The following is a 14,946-nucleotide window of genomic DNA, read 5'->3' on the forward strand; positions in this document are numbered from 1 at the left end:
TCTCTCTCTCTCTCTCTCTCTCTCTCTCTCTCTCTCTCTGTGTGTGTGTGTGTGTCTCTCTCTCTCTCACTCACTTTTTCTGAGGCAGAGTTTCTCTGTAGCTTTGGAGCATGTCCTGGAACTAGCTCTTGTAGACCAGGCTGGCCTCAAACCACAGAGATCCAACTGCTTCTGCCTCCCAAGTACTGGAATTAAAGGCATAAGCCACCACCACCTGGCAATTCTCTCTCTCTGTTTTTTTAGGTTTATTTATTATATATACAGTATTCTGCCTGTATGTATGCCTGCAGAGCCAAAAGAGGGCACCAGATCTCATTACAGAAGGTTGTGAGCCACCATATGGTTGTTGAGAATTGAGCTCAGGACCTCTAGAAGAGCAGTCAGTGCTCTTAACCTCTGAGCCATCTCTCCAGCTAATATTAAGCCTCTTTGTGGTTATTTGGAAGCAGGTGCAGAGACAAAGAGGAACTCTGCCTACAGTTAACAGAACAGTACAGGGCTGGAGAGATGGCTCAGTGGTTAAGAGCACTGCCTGCTCTTCCAAAGGTCCTGAGTTTGACTCCCAGCAACCACATGGTGGCTCACAACCATCTATAATGAGGTCTGGTGCCCTCTTCTGGCCTTCAGGCATACACACAGAAAGAATATTTTATGCATAATAAATAAATAAATAAATAAATATTTTTAAAAAAAGAACAGTACAAATGCTTATTTCCTAGTTTTGATCCTTGTGCTATGGTTACATAAAATGTCAATATTTGAGGAAATTGAGAGAAAAGTCTAAAAGAACTCTAAACATGTTTTGCAAGCCTGAGATTATTTCAAATTAAAAAGTAAAAATCTAAACCACAACCAATGTATAAAAACAAGCAAGGAAAAGAAACCTGAGATTTGTGGATTCCAACCCTAAGGATTCAAATCTAGGAATTAAAAGACCCCCAGGCTCCACACAGGTAACCAAGCACTTCCACTAAATTACAACCAAAGTCCATTCAAATTTGTTATTTTGAAACAGAATTTCTTTAAATTGCCTGAGCTGGCCTCCAATTTATAATCTTCTCATTTCAGGTCTAGGAGTGGGGGGACTAAAAGTGTATGAGCACAGTGGGCTCTAGTTTTAAATAATTCCCCCTAAGTAGTCAATAATCAAAGAAAATTAGGAATAAGTATTCAAGAGAACTGTTTGGGGTTTTTTGCTTGTTTGGTTGTTTTTTTTTTTTCATTTGTTTTTGAGACAGGGTTTCTCTCCAGAGTGCTGGAATTAAAGGTGTGCAGCACCATGCCCAGGCTCAAGACTTTTTCTTTATACGACATTAAAATTTTTAAAGTTCATTTGCCTATACTAGTTGTTAATTCTGAGAAAAACTCTAAAACTGTCAGAGCAGGAATCTGTTTCAGGAGACAGGGAGAGTACACCCACCTAATATAAAACAAAACTGTCAAGATCACAAATCTATTAAAAAGCAAAACAAAACAAACACAACAACAAAAGTTGTTACTAAATTGTTATGAGACCTCTTATTCAGACAGTCAATAAATATTTAACATTAATAAAGTTTGATGAACAGAGAAATCTGAAATGACATTATTGTGAATTTTTATCCATAAAGTCTACATGACTTTTAAGCAATCAGAGGTCTATCTTTATTGGCTGTACAATGACAACAGATAGCTATAAATGGTATCTAAAGGAACTCAGATGATTAAATATACAAACAAGAGAAAATCAAATAAGCAAATAGCCAAATGTTGTAGAACGTTCTGAATTAATTCTACATTTAAAATTAATTATAAATAACAATATATTTTCATTGTAAATGCATTCATCAAATGCAATAATCTTATAATTCAAGGAGAAATATTCACAAAATAAAGCAACATAGTATGAAACAACTAAACAATACATTATTTATGCAACTTTTGGTTTTAAAAAACGTTAAAGGAGCCCAGTGCCCTTAATACCAGCACTCAGGAGACAGAAGCAGGTAGATTTGTGTGAGTGTGAGGCCAACCTGGTCCGTAAAGTGAGTTCCAGGCCAACCAGTCACATGGTGAGACACTGTCTCAACAACAATATTAAAAGGATCTGTTATTAATGTTAGCAAACTAGCAACAGATATTCAGGCAAAACCAGCCAAACACCCCTAAATATCTAAACAGTTTCAGACAGAAAAAAGAAATTTGAAACTATAGTATAAGATTGAGCTCTTATTTTGTTTGTTAAGTATAGTATCTATACCTGATGTGTCTGCATTTGATTTGAGTGTAATTTATGCACTCATCTACATCCAGCCTGTTCATTATTAGTAGAGTCTGTTAACAGACTAAGCTTGACGCTGTGTCAAGCTGTAATTGCCCCCTGTTGATTCTCTCATTGCAATAATTGGACAATGAATCTTACTCAATTAGTCCATATGCTGTGATTAATAAGCCTATCACACTTGGTATGAATTATTCACACTTGTGATCCTCGCATGTAGGAGGATGAGGCAGCAAGACTATGAGTTCAAAGCCAGCTTGAATTATAAAGCTGTCTCAATTAACCCAAAACAAGAACTACCCACATAACCGTAAGCATAGAAAACAGGCAAAAATAATATTTTACATTATTTTGGTTTTGTCAGGCAAGTAAAAAGAAATGAAGTCATTTTAAAAAGGCATCAAAAATATTTATTTTTCTAGCAGGAATGGTGGACATACCTTTAAGCCTAGCACTACAGGAAGAAACATGCAGATCTCTAAATTCAAGGCCAGCCTGGTTAATGAAGCAAGTTCCATGAAAACAAGAGCTACACAGAGAAACCAACCCTGTCTTCATAAACAAAAACAACTCTCTCTCTCTCTTTCTCTCTCTCTCTCTCTCTCTCTCTCTCTCTCTCTCTCTCTCTCTCTCAATAAATCAATAAACCAACACATATATCCACACATCCACACACACATACATACATACATTTTGGGGCTATATCCACACATCCACACACACATACATACATACATTTGGGGGCTAGGAAAAGGCTCAGTGAGTAAATGCTTGCTGCACAAGTATAAAGAAGTGAGCTTGGATCGCAATGCATATGTCTAAAAAGTCCGTTCAAGATATCATTAAGAAAAAGCAAGCAATCCTAGAAAATGGTGACACATGTCTTTAATCCTATCACTAGAGGCAGAGACAGGTGGATCTCTATGAGTTTGAGACCAGCCTGATCTACAGGGCAAGTTCCAGGACGGCCAGGGCTACACAGGGAAACCCTGTCTAGAAAAAAACAAACACAAACAAACAAAAAACAGTAATCCTTAAATATGTGAAAGGATATTGTATGGTAAGTTTTGGTCACTTTAATTTTTCATTATTTCCTGGCCAGAGTTGAATATTGCTTTTTTTCCCAGAGCGGATCATATAAATAACTATTAAGAATCTATACAAAGGGCTGGAGAGATGGCTCAGTGGTTAAGAGCATTGCCTGCTCTTCCAAAGGTTCTGAGTTCAATTCCTAGCTGCCAAGGTGGCTCACAACCATCTGTAATGGGGTCTGGTGCCCTCTTCTGGCTTGCAGACATACAGACAGAATATTGTATACAAAATAAATAAATAAATAAATAAATAAATAAATAAATAAATAAATAAATAAATAAATATTTTTTAAAAAAGGGACTAGAGAGATAGCTCAGAGGTTAAGAGCACTGCCTGCTCTTCCAAAGGTCCTGAGTTCAATTCCCAGCAACCACATGGTGGCTCACAACCATCTGTATGGGGTCTGGTGCCCTCTTCTAGCCTGCAGGCATACACACAGAGTATTGTATACATAATAAATAAATAAATATTTAAAAAAAAACCAAGAATCTATACAATCATTCAACATGTTTATGTACAGCTCGTTTTTATTTTTTGAGACAGGGTCTCTCTATACAGCACTGGCCATCCTGAAACTCACTATATAGAAGAGGCTGGTTTCAAATTCAAAGATCTGGCCTACTTCTTTCTCCTAAGTGCTGGGATTAAAGCATGCACCATCATGACTGACAGCACAGTTGAAGTTTAATTTATTTTGTTTGTTTGTTTTGTTGGTTTTCTGAGACAAGGTTTCTCTGTGTAACAGCTCTAGAGTCCCAGAACTTGCAATGTAGACCAGGCTGTCTTTGAACTCACAGAGATCCACCTGCCTCTACTTCAGGAGTGCTAGGGTTAAGGGCATACACCACCACATCCAGCAAATTTTAATTCTTAAAAAATGTACATATAAAATAAAGAAACAAATAAAAAAACCTCATGCAACATCTCTACAACCAAGATTCTTTTAGCACTCTGTCACAGCTTTAACTGGAAACACTTTTCTTTCTGACACACAAATGATGGTGCCTCATGATCAGCAACATTTATATTCAACAAAGTAGGACACCTCTTTATGCAAAAAGACAAACCTCACTAGTCTTGTAAAGACATAAGTCTTAACAATGGAGAAGTAAATGGTAACTGAAATCCCATAGTATCATGTATACCTACTCACCCTGCAGATTACTGTTCCACATTATCTGAGTTTTATAATTTGGATTTAAACAGGAAAATTAGAAGAACATTTTCTTTTCTTGGCTTTACAGACTATTAATGGTATAATAGGAATATACAATAAATTTATATCATATACTTTTATAACTATTTTAGTTAGCATATGCCAAACAATTAATTAGTTCTTTATATATTTGAAGCTGACATCATTTCAAAATTCCTACTGTTTTGAAAACACTGAAATTATAGTTCACATCACTTTATTATCATGTCTTGAGACAGGTTTCTCTATGTAGCCCAAAATGATCCCAAGTTCTCTCTCTTTCTCTCTGTCTTTCTTTTTCTCTCTTTTTTAGTATTTTGGGGGTCAGAGTTTCTCTGTGTAGTTCTGGCAGTCTGGAACTCACTCTGTAGACCAGGCTGGCCACAAACTCATAAAGACCCACCTGTGTCTGCCTCCTGCGTGTTAGGATTAAAGGTGTACACCACTACTACCTGGCTGATCTCAAACTCTTAAAGTTCCAAAAGAGGCTGGAAATACATCTTAGTGGTAGAGCCCTTGTCTAGCACAAGACCCTGGTTTTTGAGCCCCTAGAACCAAAACCAAAACAACCCAAGCCACATCAAATCACACCACAATACTGCACATAAGGATAGAGGTTTAATGTCTTATTGTGTTCTGTCATGTCTCAAACTAATTTCTATTTGAGCTTGATAAATATCTCAAAATTTAAGTATTTTCTGATATAACTCAACAGAAAACTACTTCAAATACTTAATGAATCATTTTCCTATAGCCAACAGACTTACTATAAATAATACAAAACCAAAGAGTCAATCATCAAGGGCTATAACTGATGAACTCACAGAGCTGTGAGATAAAGTCAAGATCTCTATTTATGTCAGTCAGATACATGGTCAGAAGGGAGGTCCTGACTAAGGAAGACCTTAGAAAGGAGCAGCTCAGTGAGAGTGCCTCCTACCACACATCCACGTGTGAGACCCTGGGGCAAACCACAGCACCACAAAAGAAAAGCACAAACAACAAAATAAAGCATTGACTGAGTTTTATTGCTATTGCTTCTTCATATTTTTTTATGTTCAGTTTTTGGAAGGATCTTACTTAGGAACAAAACCATAAGAAAGAAAGACAGCCTAAGTAGTTGAACAAGAATAACATTTAGGATGTGTAGCTAGCTTCTGGCCTTGACTTCTTCCTTACATAGCTATATACTGTTTATGGACCCAGAAAATAATAATAGCTTACATCTACCATCACTACATATATTCTAGATATTGTTTTATTTGTTTTAAATGTTAACCCATTTCCTCCTCAAAATGATACTATGAGACATATAGTATGATACTCTTCTAAAGACAGCAAGAGAGTAACTGTACAGGCTTATACTGCTTGTAACTAAATGCAATTGGTTCCAAAACCAAGGAATTTAATCACATTTGCATGTAGTACACCCAAGCTAAGTCGCAGAATTACTGTAAAGATTAAATGAGGTAATATGAAGAGTTCTATTTATTTATTTATGTATTATGTATACAATATTCTGTCTGTATGCCTGAAGGCCAGAAGAGGGCGCCAGACCTCTTTACAGATGGTTGTGAGCCACCATGTGGTTGTTGGGAATTGAACTCAGGACCTTTGGAAGAGCAGGCAATGCTCTTAACCACTGAGCCATCTCTCCAGCCCCAATATGAAGAGTTCTAAAAAGCATTCTTTGTTTTATGTTCACACTTTGAATTTGTTAATCTAAGGGTTAGAGAGATATCTCATAAGTTGAAAGAATACAACTCATTCAGAAGACCTGGATTTAATTCCTAGTACCCTCATCAGATGGTCCCCAACTGCCTGTAACTTTAGTTCTAGAGGATCTGATGCGCTCTGATCTCTGAAGGCATTGGGCACATGTGCTGCAAATAAACCTTCAGAGGCACATATACATACATATACATAAATTTGAAAGAAAAATGTCTTGGGAGATTGTTCAGTGGATCCCTGTCATACAACAATGAGGACCAGAGTTCCCCATTTCTATCCCCTACACATACAAAAGCCAGGCAGAGCAGTAGTCTGCCTGTAATCCCAGGCACTAGACAGTGGATTTCCAGGGCAATCTGGCTAACTAGGCTGACAGAACTGGCAAATTTGAAACTAAGTGAGAAACTGCTTCAGTAAATAATGTGGAAAGTAACATGATGTCAACCTCACCTCCACATTCAGTAGCCTCCACATAGAGTACATTTTTGTGCCCACCACATGCAAACACACATACAAATGAATAAAATCAATATAGGGACTCAGACTTGGGAGATGGCTCAATTGCTAAGGTGCTTGCTGTACAAGTGGCACTCACCTGCAGATACAGGCAAGTCCCTGAAACTCTCTGGCAGCCAGTCTAGACAAACCTCCTCCGCACACCCATACAAATACATATACTTCACTACACTACATACACACACCAAAAAGCAAAAAGCACATCAAGCTATAAAAATAAGAAAAATTTGCCAGGTGGTGGTAGTGCATGCCTTTATTCCCAGCACTCGGGAGGCAAAGGGAGGCGCATCTCTGTGAGATCGAGGCCAGCCTGGTCTACAGAGTGAGTTCCAAGACAGGATCCAAAGCTACAGAAAACCCTGCCTTGAAAAACAAAACAAGCAAACAAAAAAACAAAACAAAACAAAAATTTTATATATACTAAAGCAATGACTTTTCTTCAGAGTAATATTCCTGGTTTATAGCAAATCACATCTATGAGGTAAATAAATATCAATTCTGACTAGCCATCATCAATAAATTATGACTTACAAATGTACTTCTTATTTTTTAAGATTTCCTTTATTTTTAAGTTACCACGGCTATGTACTTATGAGTGCTGTACCCAAGGAGGCCAGAAGAGGGCATGGATCCCCTGGAGCTAGAGTTACAAGCAATTGTGAGCCTCCTGATGCAAGTGCTGAAAACTGCACTAGCATCTTCTGCAAGAGCAGTACCCTCTCCTAACCACTTAGACATCTCTCCAGTCTCCAAATAAATTGATTTCTTCAAAAGGAAATATTCACGTACCATAAAATGCTAGATAAAACAATACAAACTGATCTTAATTGGATAACTCCTCACATAATTAAAAACAAGGGCTGTGAGCTGGGCATGATACTGCAGCCCTTTAATACCAGCACCTGAGAGGCAGAGGCTGGCTGATTTCTATGAATTTCTATGTAGCCATCTCAGGAACTAAAACAATAAAGCACATCGCCTTATTAGAATACATAATAATGAAGTATTAATATATTTTATTTCACATTGATGAGATGATTCAGTGGATAAAGAATTTGCTGCCAAGCATGAATGACCTAAGTTTGATCCCTAAGACCCATGGGTGAGAAGAGAGAACAGATAACTACAAGTTGTCTTCTAATTTTTTATGCATGTGCACATACATACACACAGGCATGTATACACAGATGCATACATGCACATACATGTGCACATACACATACACATGAACACTCATAAACAACCATGCCCCACACATACAAATGTAACTTAAAATGTTTTACTCTATTTTTTCTGATGTACAATAGTATTTTTTAATCTCTTGATGGTAAAGATAATCAAGTTTTATTTACTGCAATAACTCCATAATAAGCAGGTAAAATTCAATTTTACTTACTTGCCTGTAACTAACCAAGAATTCATATATTAAAAGAGTTAGGGATAAGGATATAGTTTACTGGTAGAGTACTTGCTAACCTAACTATGTTGGGTTAATGTCCAGCCAGACAATAAACTGTCACAAAGCCTAAATACATTCTCACATTTTTCTTTGTAGTGATTACTTAGTATATTGACATGCAGTTAACTAAGAAAGAAAAGCAAAATGCAAAATACAAAAAAAAAACAAAAAACAACAAAAAAACAAAAACAAAACAAAAAAAAGCTTTCAGTACAATTTTCTCCAAATACTTTTTTCTGCTTACTAGAGATTGGCATACTTGAGGGGCAGGAGGGAGAAAGGGGGGGGGGAGCAATAAAGCAATAGTGAAATAGTATTACATTGTATTTTGAATATTCTACTTCCTTTTAACAAAACTACAACTCTTAAAAATGAGCTGAAGCTAAGCACAGTGCACTTGCCTGTAGTCCTAGAATTGAGGAGGCAGAGGGAAAAAGATTACACTAAGTTTGAGACCAGCCTGGTCTACATAATAGGTTCCAGGCCAATCTCAAAAAATAAAAGTGAAAAAGGAAAACAAACCCATTTTCCTTCCAAACAGCCCATGGCAATGCAACTATTTCCAACAATATTAAATCATATTTTTAAAAACCCATGTTTCTCTTTGATTTAATTATTTCTATCTTTACTTTCTGTGCCTAAAATTTTTCTTTTTTTAATATTTATTTATTTATTATGCATACAATATTCTGTCTGTGTGCATGTCTGCAGGCCAGAAGAGGGCACCAGACCTCTTTACAGATGGTTGTGAGCCACCATGTGGTTGCTGGGAATTGAACTCAGGGCCTTTGGAAGAACAGGCAATGCTCTTAACCACTGAGCCATCTCTCCAACCCCCTAAAATTTTTCTTTTAAGTCAGATTCAGGTCTGGAATCACTTGTCTCTAGGTGCTTGGGTCTCCATCCTCAGAGTTAAAGCAAATAACGAGTTTTTATAGCTTTTGGAGCTTATCTACCAATTTCAACATCACTTTTTTCAAAGTATTAGCCTCCTAAATACTACATTTCTCCACCCTTATCTCTGAACAGTTTAAAATAAGAAAAATCTTAACAGCCAGGGGGTAGTTGCTCACGACTTTAATCCCAGCACTTGGAAGGTGGAAGCAGGGGAATCTCTGTGAGTTCAAGGCCAGCCTGGTCTACAGAGCGAATACCACAACAAACAGGAATGTTGCACAGAAAAACCCTGTCTTGAAACACCCTTTCCCCTCAAAAAAATAAATAAATAAATAAATTTTTAAAGAGTAACAATATTAACTATTAGTATAGTGAAAAGTGAAATGTAAGCTTCCTAAGTTAAGGTATAATTTTGGAAAAACAGGTACTTTAATTAAAAACAAATGAACAAAAACTTTTTAAAAAATGAATGAGTAGGGCTGAAGAGATGGCTCAACGGTTAAGAGTGCTTATTTCTCTTCTCTTATTGAGGACCTAGGTTCAGTTTCCAGCATCTACATGGAGGCCCAAAACCTACTATATATGAATACACTCATGCATACACAGAACATAAAGAAATAAACCTAAAAAAAGAAGAAGCTCAGCACAATTTATGCTGGCAATGATGACTGCTAGCTACTATAGGGACAATATAAAAAAAATAAGAAAAAAATTTAACTTTGAATTTCACTTTGGTTGTCAGCAAATAATATACAATCAATAATATTTTTACTAATATATTGAGAACAGAGTGCATTTATTTGACGGCATCAGAATGAAAGTAAGGAATTCAATTCGTTGGTAACCTATATACCTATAATGTAGCAAATTACACAAGTCTCATAACAGAGGAATTCTCTCTTCACTATGTTCTCTGTGTACGTGTGTATGTGACTAACAAAGAAGTCACATTAACTTAAAGTACTGTATGCAAAATTCTACGGAAAGCTTTTCAAAAAAGAACTAACTAGGTCCTTTGAGAACAACTGCAAGCTATGATGGTCTTACACAAACAAAGAATACAGATCTTTACTTTTTGAAGATGTATAAACAATCAGATTTAAATCCATAGAATTGGCTCTGGGAATGAAGGTGAGCTACAGGATGCTTCTCTAGCATATATTTTGTCTAGCATAATTTAAGACCATGGTTTGAAATTTTAAAACAAAAAAAAGGGGGGGGGACAGGTTTTGACCCCTAGCACTAGAAAAAAAATATTATAATAAAATTTAATAGATAAATAGAAATGGTGAATATTTCTTTGCTCTTAGGATTCTCTTGTAGCATTAATACCTAGCCTCTTTATTACATAAAATAAATCAGTAAATGTCTTTTATAATTTCTGACTGACAGTCCAGAGTTCTTGTGTAGTTAGGGCTTCTGTGAAAATACTCAATATCGTACTTTTAATTTTTTAGGTACCCTGTGAGGTACAATGCCACTAAGGGGAAAAGCAACCTTGAAAGAATTTCAGATATGTTTTTAAAGAAAATTACTTTGAAACTGTCACAAAACTATAGATTTTTATTCCCCTCTCTTACAAGATTTCTTTTATTAGTACAAATACACAAAACACTACATCAACAGAAAAGTAATATTTGTTTGATACTAGTATTACAAAATTCATTAAAAATGGAAATAAAGTGTACCTGGTATCCAGCAATGTAAAACTCTCCTAATGGAGTACATATATCACACTCAAATCAAGAGCAGAAAAAAGATTACACAGCTTAGACTTCAACAAAAACTCTAAAGTATTATACTTAACTAATAATCAACTTACCCAATTTTTGTCTTTTCTTTCAACTTAGAACAAGTTTTTGCTTTTTTGTTGTCTCTGTCTTTTGGCTTAGATTTCATCCGTCGACCTCTCTTTTCTTCTTTCCCTTCAACTGAAGCACTAGGAAAGTTCTCGGGGCTCATTACTCGTGGAATATTACGTTCCCCGCGTTCCTTTGCTCTTGCTATGGCCTCTGATATTATACGATTAGCCTTTTCTTGTTTGCTTTCCGATTCCACCTTTTTTCTTGGCTTTTTCTCAGACATGACCCTCACCTGGGTATTTTGTAACTTGGTATATGTCCCAGAACCATCACTCTTCTTGGAAGATGGAGGCTAGAGAAACAAACAAACAAACAACTAAAAATAGAATACACCAAAGTATATTAAAAACTGACATAAATATCTGAAACTTTAAAACTAAACAGAGCATTAAAATTACATAAGCAAAGACAGGAGTCCAGCAAACAAATGCACAGGTCAGACGTTCTGTTTACCTGGAAACCAGTACAATAAACAGCTCCGCGGTTGACTTGTAAATAAAAGGAAAGGAAAGACATAGATTTGCTGGTGTTTCTACAGCACCGTGAGGTGATTAGGACCCTATCCTATAATACAGTTATATCTAACTCTGTCTCGTAATTATTATCTGCATTTAGGATCAAAGTCTTTCTTTCTTCTTTCCTCCAGAACTAAGTCAATTCAGAAATAGCTATCGTAACTTAGAGTCACTCCTCCTTACAATGAGTTTTAGAAAAATAAAGACACTGTTTTAAGACTAGGAAGAGAACACAAAATTATTTTAATGCAGGAATGTAGCTAGTTAGTAAACAGACATTCTCATCTCTAAAATCAAGAAAGTTTTCATTTTCGCATGAAAGAGTTAAATACAGATTTTTGTCTTTTATCATAATTTTGCTCAGGCAATGTGGGAAAGAAACAAGTTTTACAGTTTTATATTACAATTATTAATATTTTAGCAGTCTCACAGGAAGCAGGCAAATAGTATTTTCAAAGAATTTCCTCTCTAAACATGCATTCATCCATATAGGCTTGGATCACAGTTTTGTTATGTTCTTACCCGTAAACATGCCTCTGACTACAGCAGAGAAAAAAACCAGGAATTTCCAAACACATTTTCAGGCCGATTCCAGTCTGTTCTACCGGGTGTCTTTTCTAAACCTGTCTCATCAAGGTTCAGAGCAGTGCTACAGCACCAGGAAAGGCAGGAAGGCTTAAACACGATCACTAAAATGCCACCTTAAGGCCTACAGGCTACAACAAATAACCAAGACTGAGAAAACAGCACCAAGCTCAAGATGGCGATGCAGTGCGACTCCCGCAGCAGCAGCCAGTAACGAGGAGGGTTATTCAATCCCATTAGCCTTTTAGCCCAAAGAACCCCTCCTCCTCCCACTCATTCAGGCTTTCACTTACCCGTCCTCTTGGCCTCTTCACTGAAGACATTTTTGGCTTCAGACAAAGGCTTGCCCTCTGCTTTTTTCACCACCCCAGGCAGTGCTCAAGAAAAAAAGCATTGAAAGAAGATTCCTAATGGCCTATTTAGCAAGCTGCAACCAAGAGATGCACAACCGTCCACAAATACACATTTTGATTTATCAACACATTCCTGCCTTGGCAAGTTTATATCCACTGCTCATCCTCTTTAGCTCTGATAAAGGTTGCAAGCCCTCCTAAGAGCTCAGTAGCTGTAAGCAGATAGCCAGATTCCAACAAAGCACAGAAAGAAATGAATGCACAAAGCATCAAAATGCATCAGCATGAATATTAGAGATGTCGTTAAAAATACTGACTCCTTCTGCGGAAGTAGGCCAGCAGATGGTGCTACCAGTTATTATTCCATTAGACTCTGCAGTTTAACCCCCAGTGGACTGTTCTTCGCTCTCTAACACATTAACTCTCAATCTGCCACTTTCTACAGTCAGGTTTTTAAAAATACACATGAAAGTACAGTTGTTTTTTTTTTTTTTTAAACCATCTGGGAACTAAAGCAGTAGAGATTGCCTTCATGTGGCTCAGTATTTTTTTTTAATCCAATACAGTTTTTACTGGAGAAAATTACTTCAAACAATTCTAACAAAATATTTAAACTACTAAAAAGTAGCTGCTGCTGAACAACAGGTTAAAGAGCAGGTCATGCAAATGAACACTTAACAAGTGACTTGTTCAGAAACTGTCTCTTTACGTGTCATCTAAAGGCAGCAATAACAAAACAACAGATTTTAAGTTAAGAAATGAAACAATTTTCATTATCTCCATGAACACACTGATTTCCCAAGAAAAATCCCAATCTTTTTGGCCTTTACTCTTCATATTTTTTTAACTGAACCTATGAAATTTAAATATAATATCTTGTTAAAAATAAATAAGTTGATTTGAATTTGCTTTATTTTTGTTTGTTTGCTTGTTTGAGACAGGGTCAGCTTCTGCTTCCTGGAACTCAGAGAGATGGATCCAACTGCCTCTGAATTGGAGTGCTAAGATTAAAGGTATATGCCAATACACCTGACTCTTGAATTTGATCAATGATAAAATTTTCCTTTCTATAAAATAGGAGACTATTTTAGCAGGCAGTATCTTTAAATAGTTAAAACTTCACTGCTTCAAAATTCAAACTAATCTCTTTATTAATGCCCCCATTCCAGCTGCTCCTTGCAAGTCAGCTAATCCCGGTATGAAAACAGTGTTTTATCATTGTTCCTTTTGAGAAATTCAAAGGTTACAGGAAAAATTCAACACTCTCTGGACAGTCCTAAAAGGACTGATCAAGCTGGGCTGTGTGTGAAAGGAGTGTCAAGGCAGAGCACCCCTGGTCTCAAGGAAAGGATCACAGGGACCAGAGTGATTACTGATGCAAAAATTTATAATTATTAAGAGCTAACATGTACTTAGTAATTAGTGTCCGGCACTGTCTTAAGTATTAACAGATATTAACTAACCCTGAATGAGAAACATGTAATAACATTAACAAAGAGACGAGAATAGCAAACAGAAGTACTTGTGGCTGTAGTACTAATTTCTCATTTACTACACTGGGGTTATGTAAGAAAATGTTCTTATTTGTAGGAAATATTTATTAAAGTATTTGGGAATACGGAATATCAGATTTGCTACCTTAGTTCAAATGAGGTAAGGCCAAAGAACTTTTAATCCATTGCAACTTTTCTGTAGGTTTGTGCTACAGTAGTTACTTAGCATGCTTGATGCACTAGGTTCAATCCCAGTGCCAAAACATCAATGAATGAATTTCTCCGGTCACAAAAGATAATATATGAAGCAAATATCAAGTAATAACTTGACAGCAATATTCATAAGGTGTCTTAGTTGTCAATAGTAAACTGATGTCCCAGTTGTTATTTTTAGTCAATGCTGGTCTTAACTAGGGGGCCCTAGACATCTTCACGGCTGGAATAACATGTGTGTGCCACACCACAACACCCAGCTAAGACTTGCTTTTAGAGAAGGAAAAAAACTACACTTAAGTCAAATCTTTTCCTGAGTTTTGTCTTGATTTACTTTCAGAGTTTTTTTAACCTAAAATGGAAACATCATTTCCTTCATTCTTTTCCTATATGTGAATATTTATAAATTAAAATCCTAAATTTCATCTTGTGATTGTAGTATCCAGGTTTCCTCAGTAGTTAACAATAACATTGCTGTTTTTCTTGTTAGGGTTAGAACTTTCAGTTTACAATGATAGGATAATGCTTTTTAAGTAGTGTCTGTATTTTAATCATCAATTGGCAGCTCAAGAAAATAGATGCTCTTAAAAGTTGTGTTTTAAAAAACTAACAGAGCCAGGCAATGTTGGTGCATGCCTTTAATCCCAGCACAAGAGAGGCAGGTAGATTTCTGTGAGTTGAAGGCCAGCTTGGTCTACAAGTGAGTTCCAGGACAGCAACCCCTGAAGAAATTTTGCCATCTCTTTCTCGGCTTTTCATATATATATATATATAT

General features: G+C 36.3%; 1 protein-coding gene across 9 annotated transcripts in view; it reads right to left on the minus strand.

The window, feature by feature from the left end:
- Chd9 (chromodomain helicase DNA binding protein 9) overlaps positions 1–14,946 on the minus strand; it is a 234,087-nt gene that overhangs the window by 93,160 nt on the left and 125,981 nt on the right. For 6 of the 9 annotated variants that reach the window (XM_026777294.1, XM_013354623.2, XM_026777292.1 and 3 more), the window contains one exon: positions 10,973–11,304. In XM_026777294.1, coding sequence (XP_026633095.1) covers positions 10,973–11,304 — 332 coding nt within the window. Of the gene's footprint in view, positions 1–10,972; positions 11,305–12,049; positions 12,318–12,405; positions 12,811–14,946 lie in introns of those variants that run through there. The other 3 variants (XM_013354625.2, XM_026777295.1, XM_013354626.2) reach the window with 3 other exon arrangements.

The sequence above is a fragment of the Microtus ochrogaster genome, unplaced genomic scaffold (assembly GCF_000317375.1).
Source record: "Microtus ochrogaster isolate Prairie Vole_2 unplaced genomic scaffold, MicOch1.0 UNK54, whole genome shotgun sequence".
NCBI lineage: Eukaryota > Metazoa > Chordata > Mammalia > Rodentia > Cricetidae > Microtus > Microtus ochrogaster.